The following is a 24,476-nucleotide window of genomic DNA, read 5'->3' on the forward strand; positions in this document are numbered from 1 at the left end:
GGGACAGGAGTTTACACAGATCGCTGGAAGGAAGCTGAAGAAGACGAGGGCCAATCGGTTTGGCGAGGGGGGGGGGGGGGGGGGGGGGGGGGGGGTGGGAATAGTGAAGCTGCTAGGTGGGGAAAAGAGGTGTGGTCGACCGACGTGGTCAACATCTGAATTCTCTCTCTCTCTCTCTCTCTCTCTCTCTCTCTCTCTCATATGTCTCACCTGGGGGGTCAGGGGGTCGTGGTGGGGGGGGGGGTCGTAGGGGCCATCAACATCAGTGCACCCTACCTCCGCACGCTGGGTGACAGTGGAGGCCAAGGAGGTGAGGAATGGGGGGGAGGGGGGGGGGGGGGGGTGTTCTGCGTGGGGTGGGGTTTGGCGGGGGGGGTGGTTATGTAAGGAAGGGGGGGGGGGGGGCTTATTTGAGAAGCTCCTCCTTCTCTGTGTCTTTGAGCTTGGCATTGTCTCTGACGTCGTCGAACGTGTACGTCTTCACGATCTTGCCGTTCTGGAACACCGTGTGCAGGAGGTCCTGGAGGGGGGAGGAGAGGTCAGAGGTCAGAGGTCAGGCGTCGCGGCGACGAGAAGAGACGAGAGGCGAGTGAAAGGTGGGCGAGGAAGGGAGGGGACGGAGGGTCAAGCATCTCAGACGTTTCTTTGATACTTTGACACGACGACGTCAATGTAAGCTGTAAGCAGAAAGTGTGCGTGCCTTTGCGTGTGTGTGTGTGTGTGTGGGTCTATACGTGTGTGTGTCTCTGTGTCTGCCTGTGTGTGTGTGTGTGTGCATGTCTGTGTGTGTCTATACATGTGTTTGCCTGCGTGCGTCTGCCTGTCTGTCTGCGCACTCGCGTATGCGCGCGCGCGCGTGCGTGTGTGTGTGTCTATATGTGTGTGTGTGCCGGTGTCTTCGCGCGAGTGTGTGAGTGTTTGTCTATACATACGTGCCTGCGTGTGTGCCTGCGTGTATCCAAACATGTGTTTGTCTGTCTGCCTGTCTGCGTGTGTGTGTACATGCACGTGTGTGCGTCACTCCCGACTCACCACTCCGTACTCCTCCAGGTCCCCCTTGCCCTCCTCCAGGGTGACGAAGTGCCCGCTGTGGGTGCGGTGCAGGGACAGACGCCCCTTCTTTGACCTCTTGTTGGGGTCGGCCACCGGGTCCTTGAACACGTTCACCTGCGGCCGCGGAGAACAGCAGTCACGCCTCCGAGCGGCGACCACGGTAACGTACGCGTGTATCGCCCCTCAATAAATTAAGAAAGCCTCTGTGGGCGCGTGTGTGTGGATGACGGCTGGTTTAAGTCTGATTGGACGCTTAAACGCTTAAAGCAACCGACACCCACACACACACACGCCCACAGTCTATTATACGGCGAAATAGCGCACGGTACTACTATCCGGCAGACGCTTTCAAAAACCAACAAGACTGAAATACAACAACAAACGTGAAGGTAGGGCTGTGCAATTAATCGAATTTCGATCGCGATATCAATTTTGGGGTCAAACGATCTCCAAACTCGTATAATCGAGTTGAAACGATTAATTTGACATTTTCCATTTTAAAGTAGCCCTAGAGAGTTTATGAAAGTTTATGAAAGAGACGCGCATGCGAAAGCATTCAACGCGGCGAGAGAGAGTACAATCTAACAGGCGTGCTGCATCAGGAAGTATGCCGTTGGCAGGAGGCGGGACATGCCAGTGAACCGCCAATCAGCAGCATCGACTGTTGACAGACATGTTGGAGTAGACCTACCGCGTGGAATCTAAAGTTTCAGTAACGTTACAGTTTGATGAACGATAACAAGCTCCTATAGCAGACTTTAACTAAGAGTTCTTTAAGGCAGAACTGCCAAGTACATCTTGTATATGTATTTCTGTTTAACAACAATATGATTTTTATTAGCCATGTGTTTGTTATGGCTTTGTGACTTTTAACTTTGCTATGGAGAAATGCTGGGACCGTTGTTCTCTAGACATTAAATAGGTTAAGTTAATTTTGGATACTTATACGTGTTTCTGTGATATTTGATTGTCTTAATATATTGTATTCATGAAATGTTTTATAAAAATCAAATGTTAGATTCAGAATGTTGTGGCAGACAGTACACTTACACACGAAAAAGGTTTTATTTTGGATACTTATAATATACGTGTTTCTATGTCATAATTGATTGTATCAATAAATGCATGTTTTCAAACTCAAAAATAATCGTTTGAATAATCGTGATATCAATATTGACCAAAATAATCGTGATTATGATTTTTCCCATAATCGAGCAGCCCTACGTGAAGGTACATTTAGAAGCGGCTTTGATCAAGGACGGGACAGGTCCTCTTGCTCAAGGAGGCCTCCTGTTAGACCGCAGACATCCCAGTTTCAAACCCAGACCCTTTCAACTGGGAGTCAGACAACAACAACCACTGGGACCATAAACCCCACGCTAAGGGGACCACAGATGCAAATGAGCTTTTCAGCCAACTCCGGTATAGAACCTGTTCTGCACACGGTCCCCGTCAACTAAACCGATGAGCTAAAGGATAAGCCGGGTTTCGTGCGCCACCACACCGGCGTGGTTCTGAGGCGGCGGTCTGGTGCTCGCGACCGCTCACCCCCAGTCCGTTGGTCACCACGTAGCTGCACTTGAAGGAGCAGTTGAGCAGGTCGCGGGTCAGCTTCTGCAGCAGGGCGCCCCCAGAGCCGAAGGAGATGTTCTCGATGGACCACTTCTGCTCCTTCAGACCCTCCACGATCTGGGGGGGGGGGGGGGGCAGAGGGGAGGGTTGACGTTGTGATGGGAGATGGTCTACGACCGTCTTTAAACGCTTAACACTGTGTTTGTTAGGAGAAGCATGTGCCTTTCTGAAAGATTACATATATTGATTTACATATGGATGGTGACATAATTCTACGTTTGTCCTTTGTTCCTTTTTATTATATCTTCTTATTTAGGTGTTGGCGGAGAATATTCCAGAAGTAGCGTTCATTTTTTTTTATATGTTATATTCATTTTATTGACTTTTATATTAACTTTAACTGTTTAAACCAACAGATTATCACAGGCGCGTTTGCTCAAAGTGCTCTTGCACTCCAGTCAGTCAGTCAGTCAGTCAGTCAGTCAGTCAGTCAGTCAGTCAGTCAGTCAGTCAGTCAGTCAGTCAGTCAGTCAGTCAGTCAGTCAGTCAGTCAGTCAGTGTGTGTGTGTGTGTGTGTGTGTGTGTGTCTACCTCTTGCACTCCAGCGTGTGTCAGTGTGTCAGTGTGTCAGTGTGTGTGTGTGTGTGTCTCTCTACCTCTTGCAGGGTGTTGATGTCCACTCCGTCCCCCTGGATCACTCTGATGTAGGGGGGCAGGACCCTGTAGCCCAGGGTGTTCTCCGTCGGGGGAAACTTCTTACCAAGGATCTCCAGGACCTGAAGGAATAAAAGCGCAACTCGCTTTTAATACTACTTTTAAAGTTAATATGCTGCTTATAAACACTGATACGATCCATTGTGTCATATTATGGTATTTATGGTATCATATTGGTTGTACAAGGAGTAAGAGTATACAAAGGAAACTATGTGGGGATTTTCAACTTTGTACATTCCTAGATAAGATAGTCCTTTCAAAATAAAAGCGTGTTTGAGACAGGATAAGATCCTAAATTACTATGTAAACCAAGGGATAGTTTATCTACATAGCCCACATCATTGAGCACTGCGAACCGACGCCGCATACCGCGGTTGCACAGGAAGCGATGCTTGACACGCCCCAGAGTCACGATCTCCAGAACTGTGTGTGTTCCAGGAAAGGAGATATTTTTAGCTCAGTTTAATTTTCTCCTCCAGGGCACCTGCGTGATTCAATTCACTTCGACATAACAGCGTCCAACCCATGAGTGAATCAAATTGTCGAGGGGAAGGCCACAAGGACAGCTTTTCAAAATAAAAGCATAGATTGCAAAACTAAAGTCACCAGCAACGTCGTGGTGCAACCCCCCCCCCCCCCCCCTCGAGGACGGCTTTTCAAAATAAAAGCATAGATACTATTTATTTATTTTTACAAAAAAAAAAAAAAGTCACACGCAAGTGAGTGCAGCCCCCGGGGAGGGCTTTTCAAAATAAAAGCGGGAGACAAAAAAGAAATGCACGGCACCTTCAGGACGGTGTCCAGGGGGTCTCCTGAGTCGGGCCGGACCACCAGGGGAGCGTCGGCGCTGCGGGACACGATCAGGCTCCTCAGGTCCTCGCCCCAGATCTTCTCGCAGGCGTTGTAGATGTCGTAGCTGTCGCTCACGATGGACACGGGAACGTTGGGGAACTGCTTGATGATGTGCTCGAAGGCGTCCTTCTCGTGGTCCTTGCCCCATGCTGTGATGGTGCTGGGAAAAATAAATAAATAGAACACGCTCTTATTTTGAACGATTTAACACAGCGCTTTTAATTTGAAACATATGCAGCTTCAATGGAATAGAGGAGCATTTGGTAAGCAATGTCAACTAGGGTCTAACAGTCTAAAATATGCAAGTAGAAAAAACTGTTAAGGGAAACTAAAAGTTACTTATTAAAATGAAAACCCAAAAGCCAGAGTATATTAGTAACAGAATAGGTGATGCATCACCAGTGATAGAGAATAACAGGCAATAACACAGGACGTCCAGAAGAGGGCGATATCGTTCAGGTTTTCCATTAATGAGCAAAGGCACAGAAGAGTATTTGGAAAGTGCAGATTCCAGCAAACTTCTAATTCCACTGAACTTCCTGGTTGCATGGCTTCCGATAAAATCTAGAATTTCTTGATGGGTTAGGCTGACTCGCTAATTATGGGCAGAGACAGTGAAATGTATGACATAAGGATTTTAACACAGTGGTATTCAACATAGAACTCTACATTATTATATAAGCTGTAAGTAGTCAGATACAAATCAACATAAATTCTATGTAAATCCTAGGTAAATCCAGCAAGAGCAACCCCCAGTTGGTTTCCATTGCCTGCATTTGCGTATCCAAAACCAGTTCGGTACCTGGTCATTTCCTAGACGCATACACTTAATTATATTGAAACAATCTAGTCATTCAGCACACACACAGTCAATTCAGACGTGTGTCGCTATGGAACAGGTGTGTGATCTTCGTCTTCCTCAAAAGACCCACAAAGGTTTACCTGAGGGCATTGGGTATCGAACCTGGGACCTTTCGCCCTAGCACCCTAGCACTTCACTATCTACACAAACTGGCACTGGAGACCTGCAATCAGTCCTCACACAACCAGATCAGTGCACATAGAAACACAAAGACGCAAAGAAACCCAGACACCCGTACACACAAAAGAGAATCGCCTGCATCCGCATGGCACTCGATAATGCACTGAGCGATTGTGTTGTTTGTCTCTGGGTGACACGTGCTCAATAAGTGGATGATGTTTCCTCCGTGCTCCGTCCGACCTGTACGCCCAGCAGAGAGGAGGAATGCTCGGGTTGCCACGCAGCCTCACGTCTCCGCAGCTGCCGGGACGAGACGCAAGTCTGCCCCTGATGGGTTTACGAGGCCGCGGATGGGTTCATGGGGCTCATTATCCTAATGGACCGCCAAACAGAAGGGCCCGATGCGTGCCAGTGAACGCCGTACCTCTTTACGGTAAGCCAGAAGCAGGGATAGGTTTCGTAAATGCTTCCACTTAACTTTCACATTTTATATGGAATTAAAAACGGATATGAAGGATCCACTGACACAACGTTCTAATTTGAAACGACACAAAATGACCTTCCGGCGTCCAATACACATACACGGAAACGGACAAGTTCCAAAATCTTCCGCGGGTGAGATTGGCCGGGTGTTGCTATGGGTCTGGTTGCTATGGGTCTGGAGGTATTAACGAGCTTCGACAGGCCTGCGTGGGTCGGCATCTCCCGCAAAACAAACAAAACCCTCCGTTCAGCTCCTCCGCCCCCCCCCCTACCCCACCCCACCAAGTGGAATTTCACTGAGGGCCAGCTCCCCAGCGGCCCCGTGCCAAACAAACAGGGGACCGCTTATGCAATGATCGCCATGGCGAACGCCATCCCTGCAGACATAAACCTGGGGTTACCCGAGCAGCGCCTCGGCATAGTAGCGTCTGGCCTGTCAGCACGCCGACATAGCGTGTGAGCACGTATCCTGTTAGCATGTCATCATAGCATGTTAGCATGTAAACATAGCCTGCTAGCATGTTAATATAGCCTTTAAGCAATTAGAACATAGGCTTGTTTGCCTGATAACATACTCTGTTGGCATGTTTACATGGGCTGTTAGTGTGAAAACATAGCCTGTTAACATAGCCCATTTGCACGTCAACATTTAGTTGTTGACAGGTTGACATGTAGCATGGTAGCATTCGTGTGCATTGCATCTCAGGATGCGAAGAGGATTAACGTGCGCATGCAAGAAGGAGGTAAAAGAAAGAAGAACGAAGAAATATCAAAAGAAAACGTCTGTCTATCCTCAAAGGACACAATAAGACAGGCTTTCCTCCAATACCTTGGCAGGTTTTAAAACATACACGACCGACCAACTGCTAAAGGATGCGTCTGTGCAGGTGCGGGAAGAATTGTGCGAGGTGTGCTCCGGAAATCTGGATATAGCGATTCGACGTCATGCTTAGTACTAAGACGAACCGAAAGGTGAAAATTAAAAAAAGGTGGTGATTTCATGCAGTGAAAACCAAGTGTGAGTGAAAACGGAAAATCTGAACTTGCGATGGAACTACACACAGGAAAAAAGCAGGTTTTCAAACAGCTTGTCACAGCTGATCACCCTCACATCTGGTGGCATAATAATGCCCCTTTGACGCATATATGGGCGGGGGTATGGCCCAGACCGAATGAACACTGATGGGCCTTAAATGTCATCGTCTGTTGCCGTAATGTTATGATGAGTGTGAGTATTTTTATTTTAACCGTGGGTCCTGTTTTGTTGTCCGGTTTTTAATGTCCTGTCCCGCAAGTCTTGTCTGTGATGTTTGTAAACAGAGCTGCTGGGATGGAAGACCAATTCAGACTTCAGTCGTCCACGGGGTCCGACCGCGGCGTACCTGTGCTCCGCGGCGGGCACGGAGAAGCCGGGCACGGGGTCCTTGGTCCCGTAGTACTTCTTGATGACCCCGATGCCAGCCACGGTGTCGGTGCCCTTGAAGTTGACCAGGTGGGCGGAGGCTCCGATCCCGGCCGTCTGGAGGGGGGAGGGGGGGGGATAGAAAGAGAACGGGGCGATGTTTATTACATCGAAGAGATGATTCAGAAGTACGGTCAGAAGTCACAAAGCAGCACGCATTTATTTTCTTTGTTCGTCGATGATGTGTCTGTTTGTGGATCCACCGTTTCCATTTCCATCACCTAGTCTGAAGACAGTCTCCCTCAAAGCCAATATTACAAAGTTTTCCCTTCCATAGATATGGATGAATAAATACTAAAAACAGATGTACAGACGAGGCGAGACAGAACACAAAAGGCACAGGCACAAAAATGAAGACGCAGAGCCAGACAGTCAACAAAGCAACAAAGGGGCAGACAAACCCGGCTAATAGAAAAAAAAATGGACAGGCAGACAAAACAGACACACAGAAGCCCATACTTTCACCCCAAGATACGATTACGATGCACGTTATTCATCCTCAGACGGGGAAGAAAAGGACAAGGTGCGCTCCAGGCGAGTGAGTTAGATTGTGGAGGTTCTCAGGCTGGTCGGGCTCGGCCGTACCTCCTGGGAGGAGACGCCCCGGTATCCAAAGTCGTGCAGCTTCAGCTCCAGGCCCGTCAGGTTGCCAGAGGTCTCCAGGAGGAACTTGGCCAGGATCTTCTTCTGCTCCCTGGAGTTGGTCGCCACGGTGATGGGGTACCAGATCTGGACCAGGATCGTCTGGAGAGGATGGAGGAGGAGGAGGAGGAGGGAGAGAGGGGGGTTAATGGACAGGATCTCACACTTTCTGATTTCTGAAGAGAGCAAAAGGGTCAATGATTGGTTAGATGACGCAAGGATATTTGTAAGGACCGTCAAAAGTGACCCATTAAAGTTCTCACTCTTCTGTCCAGCTGAGATCAAAGCTTTACTACGAGATTGATTTATACCACGGCTGAGAAGATGCATTTGTGTGAACAGGTTAGTTACCTTTTCAAATCGCAGTGCCGTTTTGGAAATTACTTAGGGTATTAACACGTCTTCCCCGCTTTTCAAACACGGCGATCACAACACTGACAAATCAGACTTGTTTGCGGCAGCCAAAGATCAAGCAACGGTACCATACCCTGCAATGTTGAGAACATAAAACCCTTTCGGGTTTTCGCCCAAGCCACTCCGCTTCAAAGTATGCTCCGGTTCCAGGGTTTGGAATGGAGAAGGAACAGCAATGGATGCCTACGTTTATTAAAACTATTTCAGAAGCTTTATTTCCCGTCCAGAGCACTCCTACTTTAAAAAAGGAAGGATGTGTAGGACGTTATGGGTAAGGGGAACAATAGAAATGTAAGTGGAAATTAAATTCCGTTTCCCACCAGCCTTATCATACCCAAGTATATTTCTCAATACGTGAAGTTTGCTTTTCGTTTGGATCAGCTGGTGTGTCACCAGCTTACAACTCCTGGCGTTTCGATATCTACAGACTGCTTTACGCCGCAGCGATGCTAACAACCCAGTTTCTGATTCCACTATCTCTTCATTCTTTTGTAAACACTTGGTTTGGACATTTCTTTGTCTGAACTGTGGACAAACGACGTCTGCGTTATGGGGCCTTGACATTTTTACCGGGAATACGCAGCGCACAATCTAGCAATGTCGGACTGAGGATAGTGAATGGACACACACACACGCACACGAACACGCACACCCACCAAACTGGAGGATGGGCAACACAGGGACGAGAGATAAGAAGGCAGAAAACAAAAACGAAAGAGAGAGACGAAAAGAGCGAAATAATGAAAGTATGTGTGAAAGTAGTATCGAAGAAAGAAAGACAACAGAGAGAGCCACACTCAAGAGTATCACAGAGATAGAGAGGGATAAAAAGGTTTAACCCAATGATGCAGTGTACGTGCGGGCCAAGGACACAGAGCATTCTAATTTTAAATCCGTCACAAGGAAAGTGTGTGTAAATATATCCATGACCTATGTCTTTTAAAGCTGTGTGTGTGTGTGTGTGTGTGTGTGTGTGTGTGTGTGTGTGTGTGTGTGTGTGTGTGTGTGTGTGTGTGTGTAAATATATCCATGACCTATGTCTTATACAGCCAATCTGGGTGTGCGTTTGTGTGTGCGTGTTACCCTTGATCTGAGCCCTCTTGCACAGGCCCATGAGATAACCCCGGTAGAGGAATTTAAGTCTAACAGACTTCATGTGGGGTGGAGTCTGTTAACTGCTCTTTTTATTTGGAAATCCCCGTTTGTTTGGTAGGCGGTGAGATGTCGGATCTTGCGGTATCGCGGACAATAAACTTGGTTTCAATACAAAACACAAACTTCAATTTTGCCTCTTGAACAGCATTACTTCGAGGTACACTTTGCCAATATTCTGCAACAAACACTTGTATGAAATAACAAATGTAATAGAAAATAAATATACATACAAAGGCTGAATCACAATTGCTTCAGGGACTTTTTATATCATTTGCATTAGGTGGAGAAAGATGCTTACAGTCAGATAGACTCGGAATAAACCACTCAATACAGGGAAGTGCAACCCACAGAATGTATTATCGAGGGAGCAGAAGCATTCATTGTGTTCATCAGTCAAGTGAGGACGAGTGAGAAAGAAGGAGAAAAACAAGAATGCAGGACTGGTGGCTTCCTTGAGAGGGATGGGGCAACTTTCCGTTTAAGAAAGGTGGACGCGAGGCAGAGAGAAGTTGCATTCATTAATATAAATCATGCGTTTCCAAAGGACATTTCCCCTATGCATTGGTTTTCTCTCACAAGCCCTTTTTATTAACCTCGAGTCTCTGACCCGTCTACTTCAAGCGCAGATAGAACTAGTTTTCCTTTCATAAGAGATAAGAGATATTCAAAAAGGGAGACGCATTGACACACCGACAAGAAATAACGAATGGGAGGGCAGACTAACCGATGTAATAGTTGACCACATCCCCGTTGCTATGGGGACACGGGGGAACATTTCAAGTAATCCAGTTAACTCGAGCTTGTCTTCTTTCTAAATACTTTACAGTAGAAGAGTGAGGAGTGAGTGTTTTAACAGATCAGCTCTCCTAAATGAGTTTGCAAGGAATAAAATAAAGAATCTTTGTGAACAACATCTATAGTGATCAGAGTGTTGCTGTGCAGAGTGATATTTGTAGTTGTAAAGTAGTAGTACCGTATTTTCCGCACTATACGGCGCACCGGAGTATAAGCCGCAGCAGCTAAATCGAATGATGTGTACATATATAAGCCGCGCTGGAGCCCGCTGCTTAAAGGTGGGGGGGTGCGGACCGGTCATAGAGCCCATAGAGTTAAAGTTGGTGGTTTAAAATCCTAAAATCCATAGATTTAGGAGGCTCCTAGTGGCCGTTAGCAATACAATTCTAAGATTAGCCGCACCGTTGTATAAACCGCAGAATCGAAAAATGGGAAAAAAAGGCACGGCTTATAGTCCGAAAATTACGGTAGTTGTATTTTTAAGTTGTTTTAAAAATAGTTCATCTTTAAAACTACTGAAACAATAAACAACGGATTCTTAAGCTTCCAAAGCCAATGGGGATAAGTGGGAAGGAGAGACAGTTAGGGGGTTCCCACCCAAAAGGTTGTGGGGTTGAACCCCAATATCTGCAGTAAGTTGCTTTAGATAAAACGTTAAATAAACGCTCAATAAACCAATGATGTCACTGAGGCCAGCAGTAAATTTCCGGTATAGCTGTAAAGCGCATTGCATCATACAAGTGTTTGTTTTGTAGCCTGGTACCAGCCCATAAAACCTTTTTTAAAAACCTCTCTGATTCAAAGTCTGCTCTACGGTTTCTTGAGTGATTCTCGGCTCTTCGCAAATCTCCACCGAGCTGATGAGCCTCATAAGTCAACTTCTTCCTTTTTCCAAACCTGCCTCTTCTGACATCACAAGTGGACGCGTCCACCTAGATGGTTGCTGGATAGGTCAGTCTTACCAGCCTACCCAGTGGTGTGTAGCGAACGTCGCTCATCTATCCGTCACACATCTAGGTGGACATGCCCACTTGTGATGTACAGAAGAGGCGGATTTTCAAAACAGCTTGTAACTGCTGATCACACTCATACCTGCCGGTATAATATGTCACCTTTGATAACAGCTAAAAGACAGAGAGTGAAATCGTGTTTTAAGACGCCCCCAGGTCGCGGCTCTGCGGGCCCATACGGCCGCGTTATATTGTGGTTTGGGTGTACTTGTTTTGTTGCAGCAGACCTCTTACCTCCACCCAGTTGGTGAGCCAGTAGCACTCGGGGTCGGTGCTCTCCACGGTGAACAGGACGTTCCCCCGCGGGATCACACTGCCTTCTGGTACCGCCTTGATCTCGATGGGCAGGTGGCCATCGTATTTCTGGAACACACACACACACACACACACACACACACACACACACACACACACACACACACACACACACACACACACACACACACACACACACACACACACACACACACACACACACACACGTCAGTGTCCTACATTTGTTTAGTGTACACTCGTTTTGGGTTACCACACTGCGGTGTGATATTTCTACTTGCTTGCGGGCTCAGAAACATGACGGTGCATGAACTCTTTTCTTAAACTTAAACCAGACACTGATTTTGGAAGTCCTGTCGGATTAGAAGTGAGTGTATGTGTGTGTCTGTTCACATCACAATTGCTACATCAGAAACACCCACGCAAAACTATCACAAAAACAATCTGACTTTCACTATCACACAAACTATCTGACTTTCATTGGTTACTGCTGCAATTTTGTCCCGCCCACGGACGCTCTGCCGCATACGGATACAAATCACTTTTAATACACATGTACCACCTAGAAGTGTCGCAAAACTATCTGCAAAAAAAACCCACAGCTGAGACTTGCAGGAGCAGATTCAAGCAGTTGTAACGATGGACTTGTGCTCGCTCATTAAAAGGCTGAATCAACATAGCGTTCTATATCAGTTTATTTGAGAGGAAATTTTTCACAGACGTTCAACTTCTGATGCATTAGTTCACATTTGGGTTTACGAATGCCCACATTTTGGGCATGTTCTCCGATTATGAAACACGGCTGTGCGAATGTGTTTTGCACCAACTGCGCTGCAATGATTGCAGCAAAAGTGTCAATTGCATGACTCTTTGCAGTTGTGATGCACAGGATAGGATTTGTGCACCTGTAATACAGACTTGTGTACTCGTAGACCCTATTTAGTGTTTACAATGTTAGAAAAAATATTTACGACTTCAAATGTACTGTTACACATTTGTGAGTTTAGAATACACATACAAAATCTGCAGTTACAGGTGCTAAAGACTTTTGCCACAATAATACCTTCATAGAAAGATGGCTTACCTACAGCTTGCAGTAGGGCGATCTAATAAGTTGCCTGCATAAACGCACGCAATCGTTTGTGTGGGTGTTTGTTTACACAAAGCACAACAATGGCAAGATGTTTTTTTTGAAACACAAAGTCTGCTGCATGGTAGCAACGTCCATTGTTTTTAATTGAATGAATGAACTGAATTGTAAGCAACTTTCACGGCAACCAGACGTTTGGTTTCCAAATACTTTGGTCTGTTCACATGACTCACCTTAGTTGATCAACAGAGTATCAACAGCTGATTATTAAAAGGGATTAACATTTTTTGACCTTGCTCGACTCACTCAATTGTATAGGACAGCCATTGGGCGGACTATTATAATATTCTAACCGGAAGGGACGACTTGTAAGCCAAATATTTTTTTACATTTCAAACTTTTGAAGGATTTATTTGTGTTAACAACTCACAATAATAATGATTATTACCGTTTCAACCCCAGGACATTGCACTCAAAGGCTCAAAGAGCTTGCAGTTCACTTAGCGGCCACAGGGGTCAGTAATGAGAAGGAATTACCTCTTTATAGAAATAAAATCTGTGGCATGTATCCCGATGCTATGAACCAAATCTGTGGCAGGGGCTTATTTTCCCTGGGCGGCTTATAGGTCGATTTTGCAAACCTATTTCAGTGATTTGCAATCGAGTGATAAAACATGAAGTTCCTAATATCGTCCCGAGGTAAGGTCCATAAGCTCATTTACATTAGGGGTTTGAAAGTAAAAAGATATCCTCGTAAAGAAATAAGCATGGGCATCAATTCATCACTGACTAAAATACACACAGGACCGTTCTCCGCCAGCTGCTCCCAGTCCATTAGCGATGATTCAAAACCTGTGCGTCTCAACGAATTGCTTGCAAAATAAAAGATGCCTTCTTTTCTAAATCTAAAAGTTCAGGTTTCTACTAAAGCTTGAGCGAGATATGAATTATGGTCATCGTTCCGAGTCTAAATAGGGCAATCAGTTGATGGATAAATAGATTACCTCCAGGATGTAGTTCCAGCCTTTCTCGTTGAAGACATCATCCTGGAAGTGTTCCCTGTAGACCTCTTTGGCCTCCTGGATCTTCTCAGGGGTCACCACCTTCCCTGCAGGGGGAACATTTATTAAAGAGACCCTATTATACTACTTTTCTGGTCCTGATTTCTTATTAATGACTCCTGTAGCGTAACCTGACACGAATCACAGCACAAAAAACGATGTAGATTTTCGGGAAACTCTTCCTCTCATCTGGGCGCTTTCAGCATTCTCTGTCAACGCTCGGTTTCGTCCTTCTCCGCCCCCTCGCCCCCCCTCCTGCCAACCCCACTCCGTTGTGATTGGTTACCTTCCGGAAGACCTGCGAAGGGCAGTCGAGCTCCACCACGCGGGCAGATTTGACCAGGCATATGGGGGCGTGGCAGGAGTGCCTCTACGTAGATGATTTCCCGGAAATGTGAACAAGTGAATCGCAAACGTTGTCCCGAGTGTTTAGCGCACTGCACAGCCACCCCAGACTGTCAGCAGGGAATACGTCGAAATGCATGTACGTCATTATTTGACACTTAAGTATGGTTAAACATGACTATCAATCATTATAACAACGTTTATAGGTCATAAAAGTCAAAAAAGCATAATAGGTCCCCTTTAAGGTAAATGAGAGACAGATTGAGAGAGCAGAGAGTGCTCTTACGCACTTAAAGTAAGTTGTACGTCCTGGCATTTAATGTACGTACTTATTGTACTTATTGTACGTCCTTGCACTTAAAAACAGTACTTAGCATTGTGTAGCACCTTATCCTAGCTATCTTTTTTGTGTACGGGGAATGGTTTAACCTAACAAATGTTAGTCCTTGGCACTTGGTTCTATGAACACCCTTAGAGTTCCAACAGATATTTTGTTTCTCTTTCTTCTGAGAAATGAACTTATTTTAAATCGCTTTGGATAATAGTGTCTGCTAAATGCCCTAAATGAGTGACAGTAAAGAAAAAGGTAAAGAGAGAGGGAGTATAAGAAGGTGAAATGGTAAAGGCAGGAGGTAGAAGACTGACAGACAGACAGACACAACTACAGACAGACAGACACAACTACAGACAGACACAGACACACACAACTACAGACAGACAGACAGACAGACACACACACAACTACAGACAGACAGACACAACTACAGACAGACAGACAGACAGACACAACTACAGACAGACAGACAGACACAACTACAGACAGACAGACACAATTACAGACAGACAGACACACACAACTACAGACAGACAGACAGACAGACAGACAGACAGACAGACAGACAGACAGACAGACAGACAGACAGCAAGAATGGGTTAAATATACAGCGAGAGAAAGAACGAGATGAGCAGGAACTTAGACTGACCGAAAAACCTAAACTAAAAACAAACAAGGACTGCTCATCAACGCAAACAGCAGCATCATTTGTCAGAAACATTTACACACTTCCGCAAAAGACTGTCTGCCAAGGAACGCTGGAATGAGATTCTACTGTTGCCGCCACTGTAATTAAATTAGCAGCGCACCACATGCATCTTTGTCCACACACGCAAGCATGCATGCACGCACACACCTACTTGAAACGTTCATTGCTAGGGTACACTAAATGGGGGCTTTGTCCAAAAGGCAATGTGCATGTCATGCTGGGACAAAGCAGTGAGTTTTTGGCTTTAAAGTGGAAATATGGTCACAAATTATCTTCATCATTTGATACGTTTCAAACGATATGTGGGAACAGAGTTGGCTATTATCTCGAAGTTTCAGTTAATTCAACCATGTCATTGAACAGCATAACTCAAAAGCTTTCTCTTACATATTTCAACAGACTTTAGTACTAGAATATGACCAGGGTTAGTCAGAATAAGTAAGTCAGAATATTTAGGGGCTTTTTTTGTCAAAGGTCATAAACTCATCTGCGACACTTGTGAAGGCTAAACGTGTGTAACTAACAAATCAACTTTAATATTTTAAGAGCAATGAATTTTTTAGATTCACTCTGTAAGTAGAATTCTAAGAACAATGTGAAAAGGTATGTGGAATAAAACGGCACTACATTTTCGTTATAATTTACTTCTTACTTATTTATTCCTGCTTGCCAGCTGGGCTTTGGCCTGAAGTGCAGCTGTTCTTTTGTTTCTCGTGCTCTCTGCTCCTTTTCTTCCCATTCCTTAATCTACTTCTCCCCTGCCCCTCTCCACCATGAAATCCTCTTAAGTGACACAATGCAAACTGTTTCTCTTTCTCTCCTTCCTTTGCTCTCCTGTGATGCCCTAACGACTGCTTGCCATCTTACATTTAAAAAAAGATGACATTTTAAAGAAAGGAAAGCCACTCCAAACTCCCAAAATGCATTCTGTTCTCCTCTGTATTTATCTGTTAAGTCTCGTCTTACTGTTCTCGGGGAAGATCGTGTGGATCAAAATGACATCATATCTATGGGGAGTGCTAATTAATGTTCATCACTATTCTCGGGAAAACTTGTGGGGGTATATTTGGAATAGAAGTACAATTCTTAGGCACGCTGTGGGGAATCTGCAGAGTGTACTCAATCTGAATTAGGAAGGTACTTGTTTACAGCCAATGGTGGCGAATTTTACGTGTAAGACCCTGCAAACTCATCTACCCCTGAACAAATACAACTTACAAAAAAACTTTGGGATTTTACATGCAAAGAACTTAACCGTACATCTTCAGGGGTATAGCATGACAGAAGGGCTGGGCGAACCAACACATTTTTATCGCGTTTCGATTTTAGCGTCAAACAATCACAAAACTAATATAGTCGAGTTTTCAAATAATATATATATTTTTTTTTCATTAAATGTATTAAAGAAAGTGGAAAGAACAGCTGGATACATATCTGTACATTACTTTAGATTTGAACATTTTCTTTTCGACCATTTTGTGAATTTTCTTGTAAGTTCTCAGTTACAAAGTGTTTTTTGGGAGAGACATGCTGAATAAATACGTCATGTTATCAAACTCAAAAATGATCGTTTGAACAATCATGATTTCATGATTGTTCAAACGTTGACCAAAATAACCGTGACCATGATTTTTATCCATAATCGAGCAGCCCTACATGACAGTTGTCGATCTTACCTTTGAGGTACTTGTGGAGGATGTACTGGAGGCCGTAGAACACCGTCTTGTCATACTTGACCTTCCGGTTCTTTGTGGGCTCCGTTCTGGTCTCCCGGCACTCAAAGTAGGAGTACACTTTGCTGGTGTTGGGCGGGTACTGCTTGTAATGTGTGACCTGCGGGACGAAGGCACACAGAGGTGAGGCTGGGGATTCAGCGTGCAGACGAGCCCCCTGTCAGACCTACAAGTCGTCCACATGGATGAGCAACTTAAGGTTGCATATTTGCACCAAACCTACCATTAATGGGCCATATCAGGTGCAAGGGCGATTGGTTATTACAAGAACAATCAATATGATGAAACTATGATGATATCAGAAGTGGAGGCATCACAAGATCGTATAAACGAGAATATTATTGCTATCAGCCACCCATCTGGCTGATATCCAGATAAGGGTGCTTAAGATTATCTTATTGACATTTAACCGCATGCCTAAGGTTGGCTGAGATGCAGTTTCGCTTTCACGCCCTAGTTCACTCTTAGTCCCTTAGGCTATGCTTTGGGGACTGCAGGAAAAAGCAATCAACCGGGTGTCTGAGACATCTACGCAAAGCTAGCAACATGATTTCAGAACCCGGACCCATACATGTCGATCAAATCAAAGGCGTCAAAGAGACACAAGATCCACTTCAAGCGGGGCTGCATGCGCAACCCCTCAGTTGCAGGCTACAGCTAACCTAGCTTAGCTTTGATCCTGATAAACATTGACATCTTGTAATTGCTTTACTTTTGAAAAGTTTGCCACACTCGAAAACGATCCGAAGCATAGAAGGTGTGTACGAGCGTGTACATGTGGGTGATTTTTATATTTGCAATTTATCATCCACAGATGACATGCACATTGGTTAGTTGATTGATACATCTGCACAGTGTGTAGATTGTTTAGAATAACATTATAGTAGAAGAATTGTCTGTAAAAACAAAGTTTCATGTCGGTAGGTAGACTTGAGTGTAAAAAATACGACCTCATGAATTTGGGTCACTTAAAAGTTCATGGCTTTTTATCTATGCAACCAAACCCCATCAAGAGGACGTTGGCATTTGACTTACACTAGCCTGACTCTGACATTGAACATTTTGAGGAGCCCCCCCTCTCTAACGGACGAGTTCCAAAGAATCCTATCTGGTTATGTGACCACAGACCTTGGATGCTGCTGAGGTCAAACAGGAAGAGAGATTGTCAGGTGACTTGGTGAAAATGCGTCTAAAATTAGGATACGGACATTATACAAGCCCTACACAGCAGTGCGCCATGGCTAAAGAACAGCATGTTTTAGTGGAATGATAATACTGCGTATTTTTGCTGACATTTACAAATGAGAATCCTGTAACAGACTCTGCTCACACTCCTGGAAGAGTTCCCAAGAAGCCAAACATCTGTTTCCGAATCTCTCTCGCACACCCACACACACACGCACAAACAAACACACACGCACACACAAACACACACGATGTCCCCGGAACCTAAAAGATCTTCCGGATCCTTTGTCAAGTCCAAGTCAATTTTATGTATGTCTTTATTCATAACAGATAGTCAAAGGGCTTTCCAGGACGACATTAAACAACATCCTCCAACACAAAGCCCTCTAAAGGCCAAGGAATAATTGCCCCAGAACCCAGAGGGAAGAAACCTTGGGAAGGAACATAGAAAGGGTGTAGTAAGCCCTAAATGGATAGGCATAACAGCAGCATAAAAGTCATAAGTTACGGGCAATCAAATTAGGTTTGAATGGCTGAGTCATCCGAGGACCGATGCATGCCAGGACACATCCAGGCTACTCCGAGCGAGAGAGTTCATGTTGATATACACACACGGCCAACGGGATGAATGGCGTTACTGTATTAACTCAGAGCTCCAAGGAAAGTGTGTTTATTTTGAGTTTTTTCTAACTGAAACTCCCAGTTTCTTTTGTTGTGCTAAAAAAGAGGAAATTTGTGAACATGTCAAACAAATAAGGAAGTTGACCAGAGCATAACACACAAACTACTGTAGCAGGTCGGAAAAGTAAACGTCAAGATATCCAAGTGCTACCCGTAATAAACTCGGAACTCCGGAATTCTAACTGAATGGCTTTATTACTTGTAGTTCACTGACGTTGTCATGTTAACATATTGTTGTGATGCTTGACTTGCGTGTAATACTTACAATGCAGGCTCATTGTTCAGCTAGCCCACCAATGTCTGAGTCTCCCATGGATACGTCAGGGACTGAATTAAACTCATTAATGTTGGCCACTACTGGAGAGGCTTACTGCAGGAGAAGGGGCTAGCATAGCAGGGTAAATGTCATTGTAATAGTGTTTCTGTGACCCTGTCCTTCCCCCTCAACCCCAGAGAACCCAAAATAGTGTGGAGATAAACAACACGACACGTGGGCCTGACACCACACAAACTAACTCGCACACATTTTAGTTTCGTGTGACCCTGCTTCATACGACTTTGGAACAATGCAACATATACCAAGCAGTATGTGAGATATTTTAGTATAAATATCGCTGTTCGCTCAGATGGCAAACGCTGGCTCGAGATTCAACTTCAAAGAACAGTTTGACTGTCGACTTTATACCAGCGGGAATACAGAGTACATCGCAAAAGCAGCCAACGTAGCCGATTGCGTAGACAGCAACAACAACAAAAGCCCAAACAAACATTAAGAGCCCATAATGGCCGACCGAATATAAAAAGAGAAGAACTGAGATGCACACACACACCCACCTACATTGTATGGATACAAAGCACATCGACTCACAGTAACATGATCCTGGGAGTGGGACTTAAGAAAACAGTCAGAATTTGTTTGCATCTTTACCGGCTTGTTGGTCACTTAAGTCTGCGTAGGACTATCTGGTTATCAATCTTATTTTCTTAAATCACAACAGAAGAGTCATCCGGTTACAAAAAGGAATAATAAATGAACACCAGAACGGAAATATTAAGCCATTTGACGAGGGCAAGTCCAGGAAACACTCAATGGCATGAAATGGGATCCACATCAAAGCAAAAGCTTTAGACTCTGTGTAGAGGTGCGTTTAACACACACACACACACACACACACACACACACACACACACACACACACACACACACACACACACACACACACACACACACACACACACACACACACACACACACACACACACACACACACACACACACACACTTAACAAGCAGCTTAATTCGTAAATTTGTATGCCCACCATGTTACAGTATGATGTATTCAGAGTTCTAAACATGCGCCCCAGGATATGGACGAGTCGTAATGCTACTAATTCTATTTACAGACTAAATAAATAATAATTAAAAAAAATAAATAAAAAAAAATTAGAGTAATGCATTTGTGGTGCACGTCTCGTTGGGATGACAGCTTGGTTGGGAACAGGATGGATGGTACTTGTAATCATTTAATAGAGTTTGAAGCTGGATCATGTTCGATTAAAATGCAACAGTCCGAGACGTCCTACCCACATCTACGACATGGGAAAGGCCATGCTGAAATAAGAATTGACTGCAAAGGTTGTAGCCTAAAGTGGAGGAACGGGATGTTTAAAAAAAGTAATTAACCTTCCCTGTGAGAAACTTTGAAATCTGGATGTTCATATTGCGCTTATGTTGCTCCACATGACCCATAATAGATTCAAACCTACGTAATCATTGTATAGAACAATTTGTGGTCTAGAGTTTATACTCTGTTATATGCAGATAGACTGAACTAAACTAGTCAGGACCATATCAGAGACTAGCTTCATTCAAATAGATATGTTATATGAGAATCATTGATAGTATAAAGAGCTTATTAAGAAAACAGTTCTTCTGAAATCAAGTAAAGCTCTGTTTTACACATTGAGTGTGTTTACTTAAAAAGTAAGACTTCTCTACAGTCTCTTTAACAAAAAATGCTTCGTTTTATTTCCACTACATTGCTTTGATGCTTTTCATTCTCATTTGTACCAGTAACCTCATATTTCCTGCCGTGGTATTAACCATTCCCTTATCCTACCGGCACAAATAACAAAGTCTTGTTAAAATAGGGAAATTACACATCTGTAAAAACGAAACTAAAAGCAAGGTGAACAAAACAAGGTCCACCGGAACCTCCATCCCGTCGACCAAAGCATAACAATTGACATACATCTTCAAAACATCTGTGAACAAAATATCAAAATAATAATAATAACATTACACCGCTACAACGTTACGTTTCAATTCGCTGCAAGACCCGATTTGGATCAGGTGGGCGGGTCACAAGAAACCGAAACTCAAATCAGACGAATCATTAATTTCGTTTTCGGACTAGTGACCCCCCCCCCCCCCCCCCCCAATTTTACTGTCTGTCTCTCTGCCTAACTGTGTGTTAAGTGCTGGATGCCAAGTTAAATTCCTGTGTGTCCATTGATGCATTTGCGCATGGTGCCACAGCAGGTTGTGCGCGAACGGGTATGCGACCTGCTGGCGCAACCTGGGCTGGGAAGGGAAGGGAAGGCTCACGTGCGGCTCATCACATCATCCAGAAGAGACTAGGCTGCTCGCTAGCTGCAAGCAGCGTTGCCAGATTGGGCCAGACTTCCCCTCCAATCTGGCAACCTTCAGGCTAACGTTAGCTTCCCACCACCTTTCATATAATCTTCTGTTTCGGTCTCCCTGGCTAGTAGCGAGCTACCTAGCTAGCGCCTATTGCACATCAACGCGCCTCAGCGGACAAAGCTCGGGGGAGGGAAAACGCGAACGTTTCCTCCTTTTACGAGGCGGGTTTTATGGGGTTCGTCCTTGTGTTCGTCGCGGCTGTAAGGGTCGCTTTATCCTGGATCTGGAGGAGGATGCTTTCTCGGTGAAATTGGTACCCCGTTTCGACCTGCCCTATCCTTCTCCTCCGCCTCCTCCTCCTCCCCATTTGGCCTTGCGATAACCATCGGACATGCCACAGAACCGCGGGATGGCCTTGGTGCTGATTAAACCACCTTGACGGGTCTATTATACTGGGGAATCGCCCCCTCTGCGTGTTTTTATATTTTTTTGTTTTACCCTATAATCAACAGCGAACCCCCTTTAAACGTAGAAACATAACACAGATACGTTACCTTGTAGGAGTCGGTCGCTAGCAGTATGTTGAAATCGCTGTCTCTGTGCTCCATCTTTCCCCTTGGTTGTGAGTCAGTCGCAGCTGTCAGTATTGTGTGTGCGGAGCTCCGTGTGTATGTGTGTGTGTTTGTGTGGAGCGCCGTGTGTATGTCTGTGTGCAAGCCGCCGGGAACTCTAGCAGCCGAGTAGCAGCCAGGTGTTGCCAGATCGGGCCCTATTCCCCAGCCAATCTGGCAACACTGGCTGCAGCGCGCTGATGCCAGTGTTGCCAGATTGGACGGGGAAATCGGGCCCGATCTGGCAACGCTTGTAGCAGCGTAGCTCGGGAGCGGACAGTGGGGTGGAGCGGAGAGGGGGCGGTGCCATGTGGTGGTGTCGTCACGACAGTATCCGCCTTCACTCGGCAGTGTTCGGCTGTAGCCGTGGGTGACTCGTGAATAGTTGCACTGGCAACAATAAGGCCCTCTCCAAAATTCAAAACAGGGAAAATGTTGCTCAAGATATTTCAAAAGGGGAACAAATCGGCGGAGCTTTACAAAAGGCTTAAAATAGGTGGAAAAAATAGAGAGGAAAAAAGAGACCCATAAACGAAAAGACTAGCTGTTGATCATATTGTTAAAGGAAATGTGTATGAATAACAGTGTAAAGGGCAATAACATCAATGGAAGATAGCAATGAAAAATATAACTACATGTAATAACAAAACATTTATGTTTTTCCTCCAAGAAAAAAGTGGGAAAAATCTGTAAACTACAGCAACAAGTAACATTTTCTTGCCCTTGTCTGATGCTGCAAGAACGATTTTTTTTGTATTTTTTATTTCTTGCAAGACAAATTTATGATCCCAAATTCGCCAAGTTGACCGACGTTGGCCTTCTGTGATCTTCAAATGTGGCCATATGCTGAAGCCTCCTCTTCCTCTTCCTCCTCCTCCTCTTCCTTCTCCGCCTCTTCCTCTTCTCTTCAGTCTGGTTTGTTGGCCACTTGCTGTCCGTTTTCTGCACTTGGGTTGGATTTTACTTCTGTGTGGAATAGCCGGCGTAGAGATCCACGGTGTATGCGTTTGTGAGCGTAGGCAGTGGCTAATTTGGTGACACCTGGTGATCGTTATAAGCACGCCCGTAGCCTGCTATGAGGTCACGAGGTCCGGATCTTGGTCGCTTTTCTAGAGCTGAAAAATAAAAACGGAAACTAAAATTTGAAGCTAAAACTGTATGAAGAAATCTGCACTTGAAAACTTCTCAGAACTGAGTGCATGCTTACTGCACCCCATCACCAAGGACAACGCTAACTTTCAAACCCTGGTAAAAAATGAAGATATACGAGAACCACCAAGCTAGTCCATCGTAATGAACCAGAAAACATTGCAGGAAAGTGCATCTTCTGCCCTCAAGTGTAGTAACATTTTTGAAGAGGTGCACGTAAGTGGTTTCTCTGTAGGCCACACTGGTGATGGCTTGTAACTCACTTTATTTGGTAAAGGTTTGGTCTAGTCTCGATGAAGCAAAAGGAGAGAAATTGTATTGGCACGCGTGGAGATACGCTTAGTAGGGCATCTGATGGATGCGTTACCTGGAGCGTTCCGGCCCCCTGGGCTATGTGTTGTGACTTCAATACTGGGCAGGCGTGGACTCAGTTATGTGCTCTGATTGGCTAAGCATGGTGCTGAACTCCCGCCTCCCAGTTTCATGATTACCCGGGCCGCTCGTATCTCTAGAATTGACACATGAGGAATGGCTTCCTGTATGAGCCTCCCTTGGCTCAGGAGAAAAGAAGATGCAAAAGATGAGAAAGAAGCCTCTCTAATTGCCACGGACGCCTCCCTAGGCTAAGGATCCCCGTGGGAAAGAAGCCTCTCTAATTGGCAAGGACATATGTGGCCTGTGGGTATGAATGTGTGAATTATGTCACATTTGTCCTTCTCTCACTACATAGACTTGACTCGTGTAAGTTATGACCCCAACCTTGCCAGTGGGTATCCTAGTCCGCAATCATAGTCCACTGGCTTGTGTCTGGGCTGTAGCTCTCGGCACTTGATAGAAAATATGTCTGTTGAAGGCAGCCAGCACAAATATAGACCAAAGAGAAAAGTAAAATTTACTTTGCGTGTTAACGTCTTTCAGGAATCCTTCGGCGCCTCTGCCACGATGCCCCGGCCTTCCTCCGAAGCTCGGACCAGCGTGTGGTTGGCAACGTAGTCAGCGAGGAAGTCTTCGGACATCCAGGCCAAAGCGGAACAGGTTGAGAGTTTAAAGGAGTGGCAAGATTGTCAGATGAAGAACGAATCTTACTAAAGAAACAATGTACTGCGTGTTTTTGACAAATGAGCGAACCGTCCAACTACTCATTCATCAAATGACCCATCCATCCGTTCATCCATCTATCCATCCTTTCAAGCGACATCAATTCCTCTTCCCATCCATCCGTCGCCCCCCATCCACCATTACCTTGGACAACAGCCTGACGTCAAGGGCAGTGCGTTCTTCAGGCATGTCGGCCACAGCCTCCAACACCACCTCCTCGTGGCTGACGTTCAGCTCGACCGACCCCCGCGACCTCTGCCAGCTTGGCCGCGGAGAACGCCAGGAACTCCTCCGAGAACTCCACCACCTGCTCAAAGTGGCGCAGGAATCGGCCGTACGCCTTCTGCCGGAGTACCGGGCAGAAGCAGATCCCAACACAGTTCTCCAAGGTTAGGGTTAGATGAGGAAGTCACTGTGGTTACATTTGTC

General features: G+C 45.2%; 1 protein-coding gene across 1 annotated transcript; it reads right to left on the reverse strand.

Moving 5' to 3' along the window:
• Positions 1-391: 391 nt before the first annotated feature.
• On the reverse strand, positions 392-21,925 carry nampt1 (nicotinamide phosphoribosyltransferase 1). Its single transcript, XM_060037978.1, has 11 exons — positions 21,744-21,925; positions 16,623-16,779; positions 13,502-13,605; positions 11,369-11,497; positions 7,704-7,862; positions 7,039-7,175; positions 4,126-4,351; positions 3,282-3,401; positions 2,602-2,742; positions 1,033-1,167; positions 392-520 (listed from the first exon to the last, which is right to left on the reverse strand). The coding sequence occupies exons 1-11, from the start codon at positions 21,795-21,797 to the stop codon at positions 407-409; spliced, it is 1,476 nt and encodes a 491-aa protein (XP_059893961.1). The 5' UTR covers positions 21,798-21,925; the 3' UTR covers positions 392-406.
• Between the last annotated feature and the right edge of the window lie 2,551 nt (positions 21,926-24,476).

Source organism: Gadus macrocephalus, chromosome 19 (genome assembly GCF_031168955.1).
Source record: "Gadus macrocephalus chromosome 19, ASM3116895v1".
NCBI classification, from domain to species: domain Eukaryota; kingdom Metazoa; phylum Chordata; class Actinopteri; order Gadiformes; family Gadidae; genus Gadus; species Gadus macrocephalus.

Coding starts and splice junctions, on each gene's coding strand:
- nampt1 (XM_060037978.1), bottom strand. CDS start 21,797: ATGGAGCACAGAGACAGCGATTTCAACATACTGCTAGCGACCGACTCC. Junction 4,352..7,038: donor GTGCCCGCCGCGGAGCACAG/GTACGCCGCGGT, acceptor TATTTTTCCCAG/CACCATCACAGCATGGGGCA. Junction 3,402..4,125: donor CCCTGGACACCGTCCTGAAG/GTGCCGTGCATT, acceptor TTATTCCTTCAG/GTCCTGGAGATCCTTGGTAA.